An 18,419-nucleotide genomic window follows, 5' to 3' on the forward strand; every position below is an offset into this window, starting at 1 on the left:
GCCGGCCTGAGGCACCGCCCAACGCCCTGGGTGGAAGGGCTCGGAGGGCGCCGGGTGAGGCGGACGATGCAGCAGCCGGGAGTTGGGAGCCCCAACTGCGGGCGGGGCTGGTACCTGTCCGCCCGCGAGCAGGGCGAGGAGCAGGAGTCCGCCCCGTTGCTGCCCCCAGCGCCGCCTGGCAGTGTGTGTGAGGGGACGGGACGGGACGGGAGCGGGGAGAAAGGGGCGAGGGGCTGTGGCAGGAGCTGAGAGAGCGGAGCTGGGTCTGAGCGGGCGATGTCGGGGCGGAGAGGGAAGGGAGAAGCGCCAGGCACGTAGGTGCGGGGAGCTGGGGCTCAGGGGGAAGCTTCACCCCCAGGTCGGGTCCCGCCGAGTCAGGCTTCCCCGCTTGTGCTTTGAGGGGTGGGAGGATGTGGAGCGTTCTCCAAGGGCTTCTCGCTTGTTCCTGCCACCCGGGAAAGCAGAGTAGAGCCAGTGGTGAGGGGGTGGCTTGTTTGTGTTGTGAAACAATTGTTCCCTTGACTGAGCTCACTAACCTCGTCCTGGACAGCTGTCAGATGGCAATGTCGGTCCTCGGCTGAACTGAAGCCATCGGGGCAAGCAGCCCTGATGATACTGTGAGGAGGTTGGGTGGGCATTACTGTCCTGGCATTTTTTTTTCCCCATGTTGCGCAAATAAGAGGACAGTCTCCAACCCAGGAAGCTCCATATATCATTTGTCTGAGCTTGCCTATGCCGTGTGGCCATTTGAGTAAGACTATTGGAGGATTTGTTTTTAAAAGGCTTCATGAAGAAAGTGCATTATGAGGTGGTATTTTAAGGAGAGGAGAACACAAAGGACAGCGTGGACTAATGCAATAATAATTGAACAAAACAAAAAAGCAGTAAAGTAGCACTTTAAAGACTAACAAAATAATTTATTAGGTGAGCTTTTGTGGGACAGACCCATTTCATAAATTATTTTGTTAGTTTTTAAAGTGCTACTTTACTGCTTTTTTGTTTTGATAGTATATAGACTAGCACAGCTTTGTCTCTGTTACTAATGACTGGACACAGTGGCACAAGAATGACAAGGCTACAGAGTAACAGAGAGGTAGCTGTGTTAGTCTGTATTCCAACAAAACAAAACAGCAATCATGTAGCACTTTAAAGACTAATAAAATGACATATTAGGTGATGAACTTTTGTGGGACAGACTCTCTTCTTCAGAGCTATAGAATTTCCAGTCGAGACCCAGGTCAGAGTGAGACCTATAGCAGGGAGTTTTAGCCCTATGGAGTGGAGCAAGAACAAAGGAGCAAATATGCAGACATGGTTTTAAAGGGAGGGCAGTTTTTTCTATGGTGTTTGATCCTTTATTTAACAAAGGCTTGAAAGCATTCGGCTTTCCCCAGTGTTGCCAGTTGTTTTACCATCCTCCCACCCTCCAATGGCTATCAAAGTCGTCTTTAACAGAAAGAGAGAACCACATTCTAATCTAAATTGCTCTAGTGTTTGAAGGCTATTACTAAGCTGTACTATTTGTTTTTAAGTCTTTGGTTCTAGAGTTTTATAAGTGTCTGCCCTTGGGACAAGGGAGAAGTTATGTGGCTGAAATTTCTCTGGTCTTTTTAAAATAAAAAAATAAATCACAAAACCCTCATTAACTGTATTTGCTTTCTGTATTTACAGAGAGCTCTGAATCATGCATCCTCAGGTGTTTCCTTTGGTTTCTCAGTATTTAACTTAATGAATGCAATCATGGGAAGTGGAATACTTGGCTTATCATATGCCATGGCTAATACAGGGATCATTGGATTTAGGTAAGTTTTTTTAGTTTCACGTGCGTGTTTGTTCTAAAATGATCTTTGCATGTTCTTGAAGTATTGTACATACCCTGTTTTTCAAAAAGTGGGGAGCAAGAATTGAGTTGAGATAGATATAGATATATATATATATTTTTTTTAATGAAAAAATATTACATTGTCCAAGGACTGAATGGCTTTGATTTTTGGCATTAAGGCTGTGGACTTTTTCACTTCTAGTTTATTCACTCAGATCAGGCCTGTGGAGGTAGTGACCCAAAATCACATTAACTTACCTTTAATTTGGTGGACTCAACCCAGTTCCTAGTGAATCTTTATATCACAAAATCATTATCCCATTTACCTTTAGAACGGGGCTGTCCAGGATAGTGCTGATGCCTGTCTTCTGAGCAGCGTGGGAAAGCTTGTATTTCTGGTCTTCATGCTATGTCTATTTGTGGCTAAAAGAAGAATTAAAATCTTTACTATTCATTCTGACTTCTGTAAGGACTAAGTTCATCGTTTTAGTATCTATAGAGAGAAAGGTATGTAGGAGAGGTGCAGTTACTAGTGGTTATGTGCCAATTGTGGCTACAAAATGGTTCACATGCAATGATTTTTGTCCTACGTACTCTGTGATGACTTGAAGTCTAGCACATAAAAATGTGAAGTGTAATGGAATATAACAAACAGCAGATAAATCGGTCAGCAGACATGAGCCATAAATGAGGAAGTCTTGTCTCATGATGACTTCTTTCTTGTGCAATAGTAAGCCAGTTTTAAAAAAAGAACATGTATTTTACTTTCAGCAATACCTTGAACTTAAAAAAATTTGTATTTTAGTATCCTGCTGCTGATTGTTGCCAGCCTTGCTGCTTATTCTGTATTTCTGCTGCTCAGTATGTGCATTCAGACTGGTAAGTGAAGAGAATATGTATATCAATAGTTTGTCTCACCTACATCTCATAGGTGTGACCCTCTAACGGTTTAAATTAATAGTGTATAAATTATACTATATATCTGACTATTGCTGTAATATTAAGTTGTCACTATTTTGATACAAAACTCATAAGTGTGAATATGATGCATTGTTATACTTCTGGAACTTGTGAATGAAATTGTTTTTTGCATTTGGTAGTATGCACTAAATGATTTTTGAGCTCCAGAAAATTTGCTAAGATGCAGGAAAAACTGGCAGTATCTGCTTGAGCTTAGTAAGGATTTTTTAAATATCTTGGATTCAAGCATTATATTTATTTACATGTATACACTCCCAAGATCGTGCTGCTGCTTCTTTCTTTGAAGTCATAAGAATAGTAGCAAGATCTAAATTAGAACCTTTGCTTTCACCTCAATGGATAACTCTTAGGCTTGGTAGTCTTATGTAAGTACTATAACTACCCTTTGCTCTCTTTGTAGCTCTTCCATTTTAGAGCTCATCTAACACTGCTTGGCTGTGATCTGATGTCTGGTCCTAGTCCCTTAGTATTAATTTACTGTAATTCAGGAATGTTTGCTTTTGAGTCTTTACTCTGTACAGTATCTAATCTGCTGCCACCCAATGACAGTGGCACTAGAACTACTTTTAGGGTGAGGGTGCTTAGCAGTACCATAGATTGCCAACTCCCCTTGGTAGCCAACTCCCCTGGATCAGATGCTGTTGCCCCAAATCCAGTCAGGGAGAGTTGCCAAAAACAAGTGGAGGCAGTAGTGGAGCACTGGTCTGGCAGCAGGACCCAGAATGGCAACTCGGCCTCCAGGATCCATGGTCTAGACCAGGGGGCAGTGGGCTGCAGAACCCACATGGGTGGTGGGACCCCAGGGAGTGCTAGAGCCAGTGGGACCCTGTAGGGGACATCCAGATGTTGTGATGCTGGGCCAGCTGGCCTCTGAGTGCAGGGAAGCTGGGTGCAAAACCTTTGGGTGTTGCAGCATCCACTCCTCATCTTTATTTTCCATGACTATGCCTAGTGCTTTTTTAAAAATTGTTGTCGAAACCTTAAGATGCCAGTTCCCTAAATTCTGATACACGGAGATTTTCTGGTATAGCATGTCTCTGTCATCCATCTTGTTATTACCACATTGTCTATTTTTGTCAATTTTTGGATGGTTTTATGGTAGGAGGGAGCTTTCTTTTCTTCCCATATTACCTTTGTTTTCCATAATTAGTTTTGGTCATTCAGCTGTTTCCTGATTCTGCATGGAGACTGCTGTTTCTGTCTTCATCTACTGAGTGGTCTCCTTTATACACACTTAAAACAAATCAATTGCGGTTTGGCATACTATAATGTGAAATGCAAAGGCTGCTTGCTCCTTTTGTACTAGTTAATTTTTTTTCCTTTGGCTGTTAAGGTTCCAAGATTAGAAAGGAATAGTGCAAAGTTTTGAAAATCTTTATCCATTGGTAGGTTCTGATATGACCCCCATTGCCACAATCTTTTAATGTACAGAATCGATCATTTCTCATAGGAGATATCCAGGCAGTGGATAAGGCTCTGGACTGAAAGTCAGGAGACATAGAGTCTGTCTATTTTCAATTATGTGGTAGACAGAGACATCTGTAATGGGAGTATCTTTTAATGGAGATTCTTTGTGTCCAAGTAAGAAGGAGAGGATGGACATATGATAAAACAGGTAGGATCTGATCAGAAATAGTAAAATGAAAAAGAGCCCATTCAGTTAAATCACGTAATTGCAGACAAGTAAGAAGTGACAAGTTTTTAAAGTGCTTATCTACCAATGCTAGATGTCTGTCTAATAAGAAGAGTGAACTGAGGTACCTTGTATTGAATACATACATTATTATAGCAGGCATCCCATAAACTTGGTGGTATGAGCATAATCAATGGGACATAGTAATACCAGGGTGCAAAATATATCAGAAGGACAGAACAGGACATGTGGATTAGGGAGTGGCATACTATGTGAAAGAAAGCAAATAATCAGATTAATTAAAAAACTTTTTAATGAGCCAAACTGTGCCATATACTATCCCTGGATAGTAATTCCATGTGCTAATAATAAGAAAATAGCAGTAGGGTTGGTGACACAGAAATTCTCAGGGTGATTAAAGGTTTTTTTTCTTTAAATTAAAAACTTAATGGGGGATTTCAACTATCCCTGTGTTGATTCGGTGCATGTCACCTCAGGAAGGGAATCCGAGAGCTTCTTTACACTTTACATGCCTCCTTCTTGGAGCATCTGGTACTGGAACTCACATGAGGATAGGCAGTTCTAGATGTAGTCCCAAGTGGAGCACAGGATGTGGTCCAACAGATGAATATTGCTGGACCACTTGGTAATAGTGCCCATAATATAAATTGAGATCCTGTGTCAGGAAAAGCACCACAACAGCCCAACACTGTAGCATTCAACTTCAGAAAGGGGAACTACATAAAAATGAAGAGGTTAGTTATATAGAAATTAAAAGGTATAGTGCCAGAAGTAAAATCCCTGCAAGTTTTATTGAAACATTTTGAAGATTCCATAATAGAGGCTCAACTTAAATATATACCACAAATTAAAAAAGCATGGCTGAACAACAGAATAAAAGAAGCAGCCACAGTTGAAAGGGCATTCTTTAAAAAGTGGAGAAAAATAGAAAGGAGCATGAATTCCAGCAAATGAAGTATAAAATATAATTGGGAAGGCTAGAAAAAAGTTTGAAGAACAGCTAGCCAAATTTTAAAAAAATTGCTATTACTCTTTGAATAAGTACTACAGAACCAGGAAACCAGTTAAACCTTTCATTGGGGCCCCTGGACGATTGAGATACTAAAAGAGCACTGAAAGATGAAAAGGCCATAGCGGAGAAACTAAATGAATTCCTTGCCTTAGTGTTCGTGACTAAGGATGTGAGGGAGGGAGGGAGTTTCCCAAACCTGAGCCGTTCTTTTTAGGTGACAAATCTGAGGAACTGCCCCAGATTGAGGTGTCATTAGAGGAGATTTTGGAACAAATTGATAAACTAAAGAATGTCACAAGGAGTAGATAGAATTAACCCCAGAACTCTCTGAAGTAACTCAGATGTGGAATTGCATAACTACCAAAGGCAGTCTGTAAGCAATCCTTTAAATCAGCTTTTGTACCAAATGACTTAAAGATGGCTAATGTGACACCAGTTTTTAAAATGATCTCCAGATTATGACACCAACAATTACAAGCTGGTTAGTCTGACTTTAGTACCAGGCAAACTGGTTGAAACTATACTAAAGAAAAGGGTTCTGAGACAAATAGCGAACATGGGTTTTGTAAAAGGGAAATCATGCTTCAACAAGCTACTAGAATCCTTTGAGAGTGTAAACAAGCTTGTGGACATTGGGGATCCAGTGGATACAGTGTACGTAGATTTCTAGAAAGCCTTAGCAAAGTCTCACAAAAGGCTCTTAAGTAAAATATGCTGTCATGGGATAAGTGGGAAGGTCCTCAAGTGGACTGGAAACTTGTTAAAAGATAAGAAACAAAGGGTAGGAATGTTCAGTTTTCAGAATGGAGAGCAGTAAATAGTGATGTCCTCCCACAGTTGTGTTCTGGGACTAGTCCTGATCAACATTCAGAACTGAGCTATGAAAAGGGGTAAGCTGTGAGGAGACAAAATTTGGAAGTGATTCAAAACTATGTGAGTCAGTCTCTGGCATATTCTGAAGAGGTACAAAGGAATTTCACATAATTGGGTGGCTGGACAACAAAATGGCAGATGAAATTAAAGTTGATAAATGCAAAATAGTGCACATTGGAAAGCCTAATCTCAATTGTACATGTAAAATGGTGGCGTCTAAATTAACTGTTACAATTCAAAAGTGAGATCTTGGCATCGATGTAGGGACTTCTCTGAAAACATCGAGTGAACGTGCAGTTACAGTCAACAAAGTGAACAGAATGTTGGGACTCATTAAGAAAGTGATTTGATGATAATACAGAAAATATCAGATTGCTTCTTTATAAACTGATGGTACTCCCATGTTCTGAATATTGCATGCAGATGTTGTCACCCCATCTCAGAAAAGAGATGTTGGAATTGGAAAAGGTTTAGAAAAGGGCAATAAAATGATGAGGGTTGTGGAACAGCTTAATGTATAAGAAAATGTTGGGACTTTTCAGGTTGGAAAAGAGACAACGAAGGGGGGAATATGTTTGAGGTCTGTAAAGTCATGGCTGAGATACAGTAAGTGAAAGAGTGCTATTTACACTTCATAACACAAGAGCTAGAGGTCCGCATGTTAAATTAATAGGAAGCAGGTTTAAGACAAACAAAAGGAGGTATTTCTTCACACGATGCACAATTAACCTGTGGAATTCTTTTACTAGCGATGTTGCGAAGGCCATAACTGTAACTGGATATGAAAAAAGAACTGAACTAGATGAATTCATGGAAGATGGGTTCATTAGTGGTTATTAGCTAGGATGGGCAGGAATGGTGTCCCGCACTTCTGTTTGCCAGAAGCTGGGAATGAGCTAAGGGGAATGGATCACTTGATTACCTGTTCTGTTCATTTCTTCTGGGGCACCTGGAATTGGCCACTTTTGTAAGACAGGATATTTGGCTAGATGGAACTTTGGTTTGACCTAGTATGGCAGTTCTCATATACATGCTTTGTGAATTTGGGAAAGATATTCAAGCTCTTTTCCCAATCTGTAAAATGGGGATAAAACATTTTGTAGATTATTCAAAGCCATAGAGTAAAAGTACCATACCATGTATGCATCCTAAATCAGGGTTTTTCAGACTTTGGGCTGTGGCTCATCAGGGTAAGCCATTAGCTGGCCGCAAGACACTTTATTTACCTGAGTGTCTGCTGACATGGTTGCTCACAACTCCGTGACTGCAGTTCACCATTCCCAGCCACTTTTCACAGCTTTTACTGGCTGGGACTGGTGAACCACGGCCACTGGGAGCGGAGCGAGAAGGTGCCTGCAGACACTCAGCTAAACAAAGTGTGTGTCATTCTGCTAGAGATTTACCCTGATAAGCTGTGACTCTAAAGTTTGAAAAGTCCTGTTCTAAATGAAGGTGGTTATACATGGATTTTATTTATTATGTTCATAGACAACTAAAGGCAGAGGAAAGGGGAGAAATAGGGGGAAATAAAAACTTTTTTACAGTAAAGGTGCTTTCCACTCAGTTAATTTCCTGGGCATATCCTATCTTTATATTTTAGTTCCCTAAGTCATTAACAGTAGGTAATATTCTTCTGGGAACAGGTTTTAAATAAAAATAAGTTACGCTTTTAAGGAGGCAATGACTTATTTCACATGCTTGGAAGAACACCTTTCCAGGCTAAACTAGGACCAGAAATGTGCAGCAATACATTAAATTCAGGAATAGCAATACATTTGTTATTCAAACTTCACACTTTTATAGATTCTTAGATGTTCGCAGTCAAGTTATATTTAATATTGTTTTGATCAATGATTCCCATAAAAGCGATGAAATAATTCCATGTTACAGGACATGGCTGGTCTTTCAGTGGCAACGTGTTAAGGCTAAAAGGACACAAGCTTGACCTACTCTGTCTGAATCTCAGTGAAGAGTGTGTTCCTCTCTGAAGATGATGTACTTTTCAAAAGAGAACATTACATAATAAAGGCAGTTAACTTCAGGAAGGTAGACTTTAGTACACTCAGAGCTGGTAGGTAAGGTCATAAGGAAAGCAAGACTATGAGGAAAAATAGTTGAAGACAGGTGATGATTTTTTTAATGAGACATTACTAAGGGTGTAAAAGCAAGCCATCCCTTTGCAAAGGAAGGATAGGAAGTGTGGCAAGAGTCCTGCTTGGCTTAACCATGGGATCTGAAATGTCCTAAAAATCAAAGGTGGTATTAAAAGTGGAAACGTTTACGGTCCTCCCTTGTACTTTGACCACAAATAACACGGGAATGTAGGGACAAAGAGAAGTGAAAGCACAAAACAAGCTCAATCTAGCTAGAAATGTAAAGGGAAACAACAAAACATTCTACAAATATATTAGAAGAAAGAAGAGGACCAAGTAAAGGGTAGACCCATTCCTCAGTGAAGAGGGAGAAACAATAACAGAAAACATGGAAATGGTAGGGCTACTTAATGATCTCTTGGTTGGTTTTTCACCAAGAAGGTTGATGGAGACTGCCTAACACAGTAAATGCTAGTGGAAATGGAGTAGGTCAAAAAATTAAAAATTGCTTAGAGCAAGAAATCTTCAAGTCACCAGGGTCTGATGAAATGCATTTTAGAATACTCAAATTGCTGACAGAGGAGGTTTCCAAGCCTCCAGCTATGATCTTTGAAAAGTCATGGAAGTCGGGAGAGATTCCAGAAGATTGGAAAAGGGCAAATGTAATGTACATCTATAAAAATGAAAACAAGGACAACCTGGAAAATTCCAGCAAATTACAGGCCAGTCGTCATAACTTCCAAGCCAAGAAAGATAATGGAGAAAATAATTAAGGAATCCATCTGCAAACATCTGGAAGATAAGGTGATAGGTAACAAGAAATATAGATTTGTCAGGAACAAATCATGTGAAACCAACCTGATAGCTTTTTTTGGTGGGATAACAAATCTTGTGAATAAAGGGGAAGCAGTGGATGTGGTATACCTAAAATTTAATAAAGCATTTGATACAATATCACATGAACTTCTTATCTGTAAAGAAGGGAAATGCAACCCAGATGGGGCTACTATCAGGTGCACGTGTAATGGGCTGGATAACCATACACAGACAGTAGTTATTAATGATTGCAGTCTGGCTTGATGGGAATTACAAGTGGCGTTCCACAGGGGTCAGTTTTGGGGCCAGTTCTGTTCTATATCCTCATCAATGAGTTAGATAACGATATAGAGAGTACACTTATCAAGTTTATCGATGATACCAAGTTGGGAGAAGTTGCAAGTGCATTCAGGGAATCGGGTCAGAATTTTAAAAGATCTGGACAAACTTGAGAAATGGGCTGAAGGCAAATAGGATAAAGTTCAATAAGGACAAATGCAAAGGGAGGAACAGTCAATTCCCACACATATGAAATGGGAAGTGACTTACTTGAAAGGAGTACTGCTGAAAGGGGTTATAGGGTTATAGTGAACCACAAGCTCAGTATGAGTCAACAGCGTGACATTGTTGCGCAAAAAAAAAACAAAAAAAAAATGATTCTAGGGTACATTAACAGGAGTGTTGTGACCAAGACACAAGAAGTAATTCTGCTCTACTCTGCACTGATTAGACCTCAGCTGGAATACTATGTCCAGTTCTGGGCCCCACATTTTAGAAAAGGTGGAGAAATTGGAGAGTGTCCAGAGAAGAGAAACTAAAACAATTAAAGGCCTAGAAAATATGACCTATGAGAGAAGATTAAAAGAATTGGGTTTGTTTAATTTGGAAAAGAGAAAACTGACAGGGGACATGACAGCAGCTTTCAACTAACTAAAAGGGTGTTATAAGGAGGATGGAGGAAAAAATATTCTCCTTACCCTCTGAAAATAGAAAGAAAAGCTATGGGCTTATATTGCAGCAAGGAAGGTTTAGATTGAACATTAGGAAAAAATTCCCATCTGTCAGGGTGGTTAAGGACTGGAGTAAATTGCCTCAAGGGGCTGTAGAACCTCCATATTGGAGATATTTAAGAACAAGTGAGATAAATATCTAACAGGGGTGATATAGATGGTGCTTGGCCCTCTATGAGGGCAGAGAACTGGATTTGATGACATCTTGAGGTCCCTTCCAGTCCTGATGTTCTATGACTCTGTATCTTTAAAAAATGCATCATATCATTTGTGAGCAAACCTGCAATAATGGGCTAAAGCATGACTGGGGTTAGGAAGGAAGGAATTGCAGTGATTAATTTTAAAGAATGGGTTTGGGATATACATTTATGCTATAAAAAGTACCTTCAGAATTATTTATAAATTGTCCATTGAGGTGGTACTAAGTTGTCATGAAAAATCAGTGTAAAAAGCAATGGCATGCAGCTGTCTGCAGAGGAAGCCTCTGTATTAGATATCTTAAGCACAAATGTTTCAGTCATAGTGCCATATTGGAAAAGTGCTTCTAATTTTTTAATGATGCTAATACTATGAATCTGTAACAGTGACTGAATCTAATTACTAGAATCTGTCAAATGGCTTAGCAGATAAACATTGCTGTTTATGCCCAAAGCTGTGTGTTGATGACTGCTCAGTCTTCATTTACAGCAGTCCATCAGCACCTGCTATTAATTAGCACAGTTAGTTATATCTCACCATCTTGTCTAGGGATTTGTCTAACAGAGCTGGAATTATTTTGCAGGAATAGTGGGTTAAGATTATTGATGGGGGTTATTGTAAGATGCGACTGCTATATTTTTTATGTCAGGTGTGCAATCAATGTTCTGGTATTGTAATTATCAGCTTCATCTCTGCAGATAAGTCATGAAAATCCACTTGTTGCAATGTGTGTTAGAACCCATGTTTTTGCTAAATTACCTTGTCTTTAAACTGGTAGGCTTTGTCTACACGGGCATGTATCTTCGAAATAGCCATATTTCGAAAATTACTAATGAGGCGCTGAATTGAATATTCAGCGCCTCATTAGCTTTAGGACACTTCCGGCCGCGGCACTTCGAAAGTGCGCGGCTCAGCGCAGCTACACGAAGGTCCTTTTTAAAAGGACCCTCACCTTTCGAAATCCCCTTATTCCGATCAGTGAGCGGGAAAAGGGGATTTCGAAAGGTGCGGAGTCCTTTCAAAAAGGACCCGTGTGAAGCTGCGCACTTTTGAAAGTGGCGCTTTCGAAGCGCCGCAGCCAGAAGTGTCCTAATGCTATGAGACGCTGAATATTCAATTCAGCGCCTCATTAGTAATCTTTGAAATGTGGCTATTTCGAAGATATGTGCCTGTGTAGACACAGCCGTAGAGTTTACTTTGCTTTTTAATTTTTGTACTTTTGAAAAATTGAAAATAAATGCGACACAGGACTGGATTTCTAGTATAAATGAAAAGGTATTCCCGGTTTAAATTGTCATAATAGAACAAACTGGCCCACTTTTTTTTTTTTTTTTTGTTTTTGTACAACATATTGATGATGATATTAGAGAGAATTTGAAACACCGGACTTGCAAAATGCCTACAAGATGATTTAAGTTCTATGTGATTTATCTGTGCTATGTTTTTACTGTGTGTGATTTTTGTAGGCAAATAACATTGTCCCTGTCTTAAAGTGTTTAGTCAGAAGCCCCAGTCCTGCAATCTGATTGACACAGGCGATACTTTCTCCCATGTGATATTGCATTGACTTCACAGGGTCTCAGCTTGTGAGTTTGTCCTTGCAGGACTAGGGCCAAAATATGTTGTGACATGGTAAGAGGTGGTGAAGCACGCTGCAAAGGGACTAAAAGACAAGAAAGATTATGAGTTATTAATGTGTTTAAGACTGATTTGCCCTCTAACACGCAAATAGTTTGAATCTCAGCCATGTCTTGCATTAATATAGACTAGAAAAAAAGAGGTGGCGTTTTTGAGAATAATTTATATCTTTTTGTATTCCTTTGCATTTTGAATAACAAAATGTTGACCTGCCTTGTCCTACCTTTCTTGCCTCCCTGCTGTGTCCTGGGTGACCGAGGCTATGGCCCCAGCCCCGTGCTGCTGTCATGGGGCTCTGGCTCTGGCCCTGGCCCCAGCCCCTGCATAGACATTTGAAGAATTGTGCACTGAGGCTTATGTGTGAAAAATTTACACACTATACTACAAAACTGCCCTTTTGTTTATTATGAGAATGAAGTAAAATATTTTGTGTAAACAATATGTATTCAATATTTATTTAGTTTCGAACAATGTTTGTTACTTAATCTATAGTATAGTCTGCAAGAAATTTTAAGGAGAAAGTGATGTTATCCATGTATTTGTAATAATGTTTAAAGTAAATCTACTGTACTATACATTTCTACTGAGCAATAGTGATCTGTGTGTGTGTGTGTAGCAGTATATATCCTAAAGTAAGTGTTTTATATCGAAAAGCTGTATTACAAATGACAATTATAAAATACAGCATTAGTTTTGTCAGTGTAACACTCAGAGCTTTATAACTAAGTGAATGTGAAGTTTGAAATTCTTTTTCTTTGACAGCTGTCACTTCGTATGAAGACCTTGGTCTTTTTGCATTTGGATCCCCTGGGAAGGTAACTTCTGTTTATAGTACTCACTACTTTTTTTTTTTCAATTCTGTGCTGTAGTTCTCATTAATATTTTGTTGACTATAATTACATTTCTGTTTTAAGAAATAGCTATGTAGTAAAGCAAAATTCTAACATTTTACAAATCCCATGATTTTGTAAACAAATTCCTACTACTCATCAATTTGCTGTTCTACACTATGTAGGCCAAAAGTTTATTTAGTCCTAAAATATGTACCTTTAGTTTATGATATATTTTGTTTAAACACAAAGAAGTCTTTAAGGAAAATGTTGACTTTCTAGTCTGTTAGTTTCTGATACCACGTAGCCAGAACAGTACTCTCTTTCTAATGGTTCTTATACAGCATTGAAATTCTGCACAATATTACTATATAATCTGTTTACAGGTGCCTCTGAATGAGTCACCATGGTGTCTCAACTTTGTGAGAGCTTAAGGCAAACCCCTTTGTGGCAATGAGTCTGAGCCATGGTCAGCAACTCAGGCTTGCAATCCTCTACAAGGCTGCAAATAGTAGTATAGATGTTTGAGCTTGGACTGGCTTTCAGAACCTAAGCCCAAACTTCTATAGTTAAGGCCTTACCAAACTCTCAGCCCCTCTTTTTTGTTTATTCACACCCAGAAGGTCTTAAAATTGGTCAGTTTCACCTTTTCAGTTGCTTACATGTTGAAATGTCCTGATGTTGTAACCATAGAGATCCCACCCCAAAAGGAACCTAGTAAGTGGGTCTGATCCTCTCTCACCCTCTGGTACTATGCAAGGTAAGGACAAGTTCTGTCCTTCCCAGTCCAGCTGAAGCTTTCAGCTAGGAACCTCCATGTGGCTCCTTCAGCTACAGAAACCTCTGGGGCTGGAGTTTGCAGCTGCAGGAGGAAAAACTCTGAGATGGGTGTGGCCTTCCCCTGGGAGCAAGATCAGCCATGCAAGGAAAGGACAAGTTCTTTCCCATGTGAGCCCAGCTGGGAGCCCCCTGGATGTGGTGCACCCAGCAGTAGGAAAAAATCATATTTCATGGGAAAAGGCTTATTTCATGTTCCATGATGCATTTTTCACAGAATAAAATTGATAGGTCTCTATATATACTGCTAGTTTTAGCTCCTCAGACTAGTTCAAGTAAGTTGACTCAGGTTATGAGACTCTGTGGTGGGTCTTTGTTTATGAAGATGTATGTTAGATACTAGGTGGAAAGTAAATATTATAAAAATGTCAGAGAAAGTTTGTGTGTTATAATTTAGTGATCACATCAGATGAACAATTGTTGTTCTCAGACATCCATTATGAAGGCTTTTTTGGGTTAAGAATAAATTTGTTGTGGATTCCATGTTGATTAATGGATGGTCTGATGCCTTCGTTTTTCTCAACAAGTTCTGTCTAGTATAAGATGTAGCATATGCAGGTGTAACAGGGTTCAATCAGTGTTGGGGCACTTTCTTATAGAAACACTTGAGCCATGTCTACACGTGCATGAAAAGTCAAAATAAGTGGCCCTCTTTTGAAAGAATGGGAGGAGCATCTACATGTACAACACTGTCTTTCGAAAGAAGATCGAAGGAATGAGGCTCAGATGTTGAAATCTGAACTCTGATCCCGTATCAGGAAGATCATCCCCTTTCAAAAAACTAAATAGAGTACATGCGTAGATGCTCCACATCCCATTTTTTCGAAAGAGTGGTCCGACATGGCGCCGGTCAGCTGGAGTACGGGGCCGCTCCAGCCAGCAACAGTGGCACTCTATGATCCCTGCGTCCAGTCGCGTTAAAGCAGCATGCACGCAGGAACCCCGTGGTAGGAAGCTGAGAGCATGCTAGGAGCATCTCCTGCATGTGCTCCAGCCCCATGCTCCCAGCACCACCTCCATGGCAAGTAGCCAGCCCCCGCGTGAGCCCCATGGCCCCCCTCTGAGCCCCCGTGGCTCTGGGGAGGAGAGAAAAAAGGGCCCTTCCTGGACGGAGCAGGTGCTGTGGGACCTCCTGGGTCTCTGGGAAGAGGAAGAGGTCCTCAACGAGATGGGGTGTAGTGGTGCAATGCTGCTGCCTGGCTCAGGGCCTCCTCACCAGGGGCCACCCAGAGCATACTGCAGAACAGGTACGCTCCAAGGTGAAGGAGCTATGGCAGGGATATGCCCGGGCCAGGGACCAGGCCGTCTGCTCCGGGGCAGCCCCAGCCACCTGCCCTACTTCCAGGAGCTCCAGGGCATCCTGGAGCCCCGTGACAGCTACCCTGCAGCGCTCCTGGGGACATAGGCCGATGAGCTGGAGCCAGAAGAGCAGCCTGGACCAGGGACCCAGGAAGGCAAGGGCACCACTGAGTGGACGAACGAAGAGGGGGACCTTGCCATCTACATCGTCTCCTGCTCGTCTGACCAGGAGCTGGGCATCCCCAGATATCAGTGAGACACCCTCTGGTACATACATGGTGGGGCAAGCCACCTGCTACTTAGGGTGGGGGTGATATACCAGCCAGCTGGCTGCACACAGGACCAGTGGTCCTGGGCCATGCACATGCCAGCCCACCATGATATGCGGCACCCTGTGGTGGCTCACCAGCGATGCCCAGCGTCCACCCCCAGTGGACAGTGCCAAAAGCCACACACAGGGCAGTGGCCAGTCAGTGCTGGACAGCACGCAAGGACTGTGCACCACAGGCTGGGAAGGCCCACCTGTGTGAGAGGCCCCTGGAAGCATCGCCATTGGATGGGATGTCCAGGCTGTGGAGGGTGGGTTGGTGCCCCGTGGGGGGGACCTGGGGGCGGGACCAGAGCCAGACCTCCCCCTAGCTGTGGCACATTACTGAAGTGCTGTCACCCTCTCCATACAGCTCCACCATCTGTGGGCTGGGAGAGCCCAGCGCCATCGCTGGTCCCCAAGAGTCCTCGGGCAGATGTTGGAGGCGGCCAGGTGCCACCCCATGCAGTGCTCTGTCGGGGCCACAGTTGGAGGGCCAGCCCCCAGGCTGAGGAGGACTCAGCCAGTCAGCACCAGGCTGAGGTGGCCGAGCAGCATCTGTGGCTCACGGAGGCTGGGCTGGAGTGGCGGAGGGTGGTATGGGAGAGACTGCTGCACAGCCTGGAGGGCATTGGCCAGACACTCCAGGAACGTGCAGCCAATGTTGCCCGCCTCCTGGCCCCCCAGCAGCTCCCCTCACCGAGCCTGCTTCTGCTGCCCCCACCAAGCACCTTGCCCCCCAGCCTTACGTGCCGGTGCTCCTCACACCCTCCCCTCCCCATCAGGGACCCTGCATCCGGGGAGGCAGGGGATCCAGGGGCCGATGGGGTTCACAGCCCACCACTCCGGCCCCAGAGTGAGCCCCCCAGCCCCCTCCAAATTAGGTGCCCCCCCAGGTTCAGAGCCCCTCCACACCACATCCTCCCCCCATCTGTACATAGTTCAACATACTGTCCCATTCTTGATAAATATTTATTTACCATACACCTCCTTGTGCCGTGCTCCTCAGGGAGGGATGGTGGATGTGTGGGCATGGGGCAGGGGTTCTGGTGGCTGGTGGTGGATGTGCATGGCGGTGGGTGCAGGTCACAGATGGCCATCTGCAAAGCCCTGTCTGAGGGCTCTGACGACCTGTATGAGGGAGAGGCGGACGTGTGGTCTAGTGTGGTTGTGGTGGGCTGTCTCTCCTCCCACGCCCCCAGCCCTATCCTGCCTCCTCCTATCCTGCTTCCTGCAGCCAGGGGTTCCCCTCACCCCAGCCCCCCCACCCCTGGGGGGGTACGTGACCCGGCCCTGCGATACCTCCATAAGTATGGCCCTGACGGTGGCCTTGTCCACCCTGAACTGCTGTCCCACGGAGCAGTAGGAGTCCGGTATGCCCAGTTTCCATATGGCGATTGCGACCCATTTCTCCAGGGTGAGGGCTGGCTGCATGCAGGTGTGCTGGTGCTGGAGTGCAAGGGCGAGCCAGTGGCAGATCTCCTCGAAGGTCTGCCTTGACACGCAGAAGTTCCAAAGCCGCCGCCACCTTGTCCCACTCCCTGAGCACCAGGTGCTCCCACCAATCCACGCTGTTGGGGTGGGTCCAAAGGCACTGGGGCACCCAGTGGGGAGCTGGTGGTGTCCTGTGCGGGGGCGCCCATGGCCCCAGGGGGACCGCCCAGTCACCCAAGTAGGTTGGGTGCAGTGACAGCAGGGCCTCCAGGATGAGTGTCCTCCTGCAGGAGCTGCTGCTGTGCCTCCATCTTCGAGCATGGGTGGGTTCTGCCAGGCTGGGAACAGCTGGGCAGCACTCAGCTTGTGTGGAGTGGAGGGAGGACAGAGGGGCCCTTTAAGGGAGCATCTGTCTGGCCCTGGAAGGGCTTGTTGGCCATAGGGCCCATCCGCTGCGTTTCTTCCTCCCTGCTTCCAAAGGAGGGCTTGGAGCCTTGTGGACGCTCCCTTTTGAAAGACTGCGGCAGCATTTCAAAATGGCAGATGGACCTGTCGATCCACTAATGGCATGCGGTCGCTCCCTTTCGACAGCTGCTATTTCAACCGCTGAATGTTGATTTTCACCCTTTCAAAAGGGTGCTCGTGTGTAGACTCAGCTTTGGTGATTAGATCTCATATTCTTAAAATCATGTCATGCTTACCTTGTTTTTTTCTCAGCTGCAATTCAGCCATGATTTTAATAGCTACTCTTTTGTAACACATTAAAACTAGAAATTAATTGAGTAACTACCTGGAAGATTGGAATCCCAGCTTTGAAATGATGTGCTAAAGTTGATCCAGGTTTTCAGCCATTTCCCTTTCTTTTCTTCTTTTTTTAGCTTTTTCCATTGCACCCAACACTGATATTCAAATACTGATTTTTAATTACTTAACTATCTTACTGCCCACAAAATAAGTACCCACTATCTTGGTCCATGACTGTATGTTGGAATTAAACTAAAAAGAAAACAAGATAGTAATCACAGAAATATAATTTAACTTTATTTTATCAGGCTGATTTATTATAGACTAACAGATATTTTGGAGCATAAGCTTTTGTGGGCAAAGACAAAATATCTGTTAGTCTATAAGGTGCCGCAGGACTTCTTGTTGTTTTTGAAGATAGACTAACATGACTACTTCTGTGATACTTGTCATGATTTATTATAGGCATCCCTATGATGTGACCAAAACGTACTTGTCCTAAAATCTGGCTGTGAAATCCCTAAGAGTAAATTTTTAATATTCTGAAAAGCAAAAAGTTCAAGGTGCAAAATAAAATGTTTGTTGTGTCTGTTGAGGCTGACAGAAGAGATTTGCAGGTACTAAATGAGTATCTCTTCAGAGGTGAATGACAGATGCAGTGGAGCACCATGAAAATTATTAGAATACACTCATATGCCCTGTGAATGATACAAATATGAACTGTCTAAAGAGCAGGCTTAATTATAACTATTTTGTTATCTCAAAAGGAAAATACAATATTCTAGTGAAGATATTTTGCTGTTACATTACATTTGTTTCCATATATTGTAAACTAGTCACTAAATGGAAGACACCCTTCCTTTCAGTACAA

General features: G+C 43.0%; 1 protein-coding gene across 5 annotated transcripts in view; it reads left to right on the forward strand.

Moving 5' to 3' along the window:
• Positions 1 to 46: 46 nt before the first annotated feature.
• The window catches only part of SLC38A6 (solute carrier family 38 member 6), a 66,674-nt gene continuing 48,301 nt past the window's right edge, over positions 47 to 18,419 (forward strand). For all 5 annotated transcript variants that reach the window (XR_012645880.1, XM_074996311.1, XM_074996314.1 and 2 more), the window contains exons 1-4: positions 47 to 183; positions 1,672 to 1,802; positions 2,628 to 2,701; positions 12,860 to 12,912. Coding sequence is in view for 4 of the 5 variants with exons in the window: in XM_074996311.1 (XP_074852412.1) it covers positions 67 to 183; positions 1,672 to 1,802; positions 2,628 to 2,701; positions 12,860 to 12,912 (375 nt within the window). In the remaining variant the exon portion in view is untranslated. The remainder of the gene's footprint in view (positions 184 to 1,671; positions 1,803 to 2,627; positions 2,702 to 12,859; positions 12,913 to 18,419) is intronic.

The sequence above is a fragment of the Carettochelys insculpta genome, chromosome 6, assembly GCF_033958435.1.
Source record: "Carettochelys insculpta isolate YL-2023 chromosome 6, ASM3395843v1, whole genome shotgun sequence".
NCBI classification, from domain to species: domain Eukaryota; kingdom Metazoa; phylum Chordata; order Testudines; family Carettochelyidae; genus Carettochelys; species Carettochelys insculpta.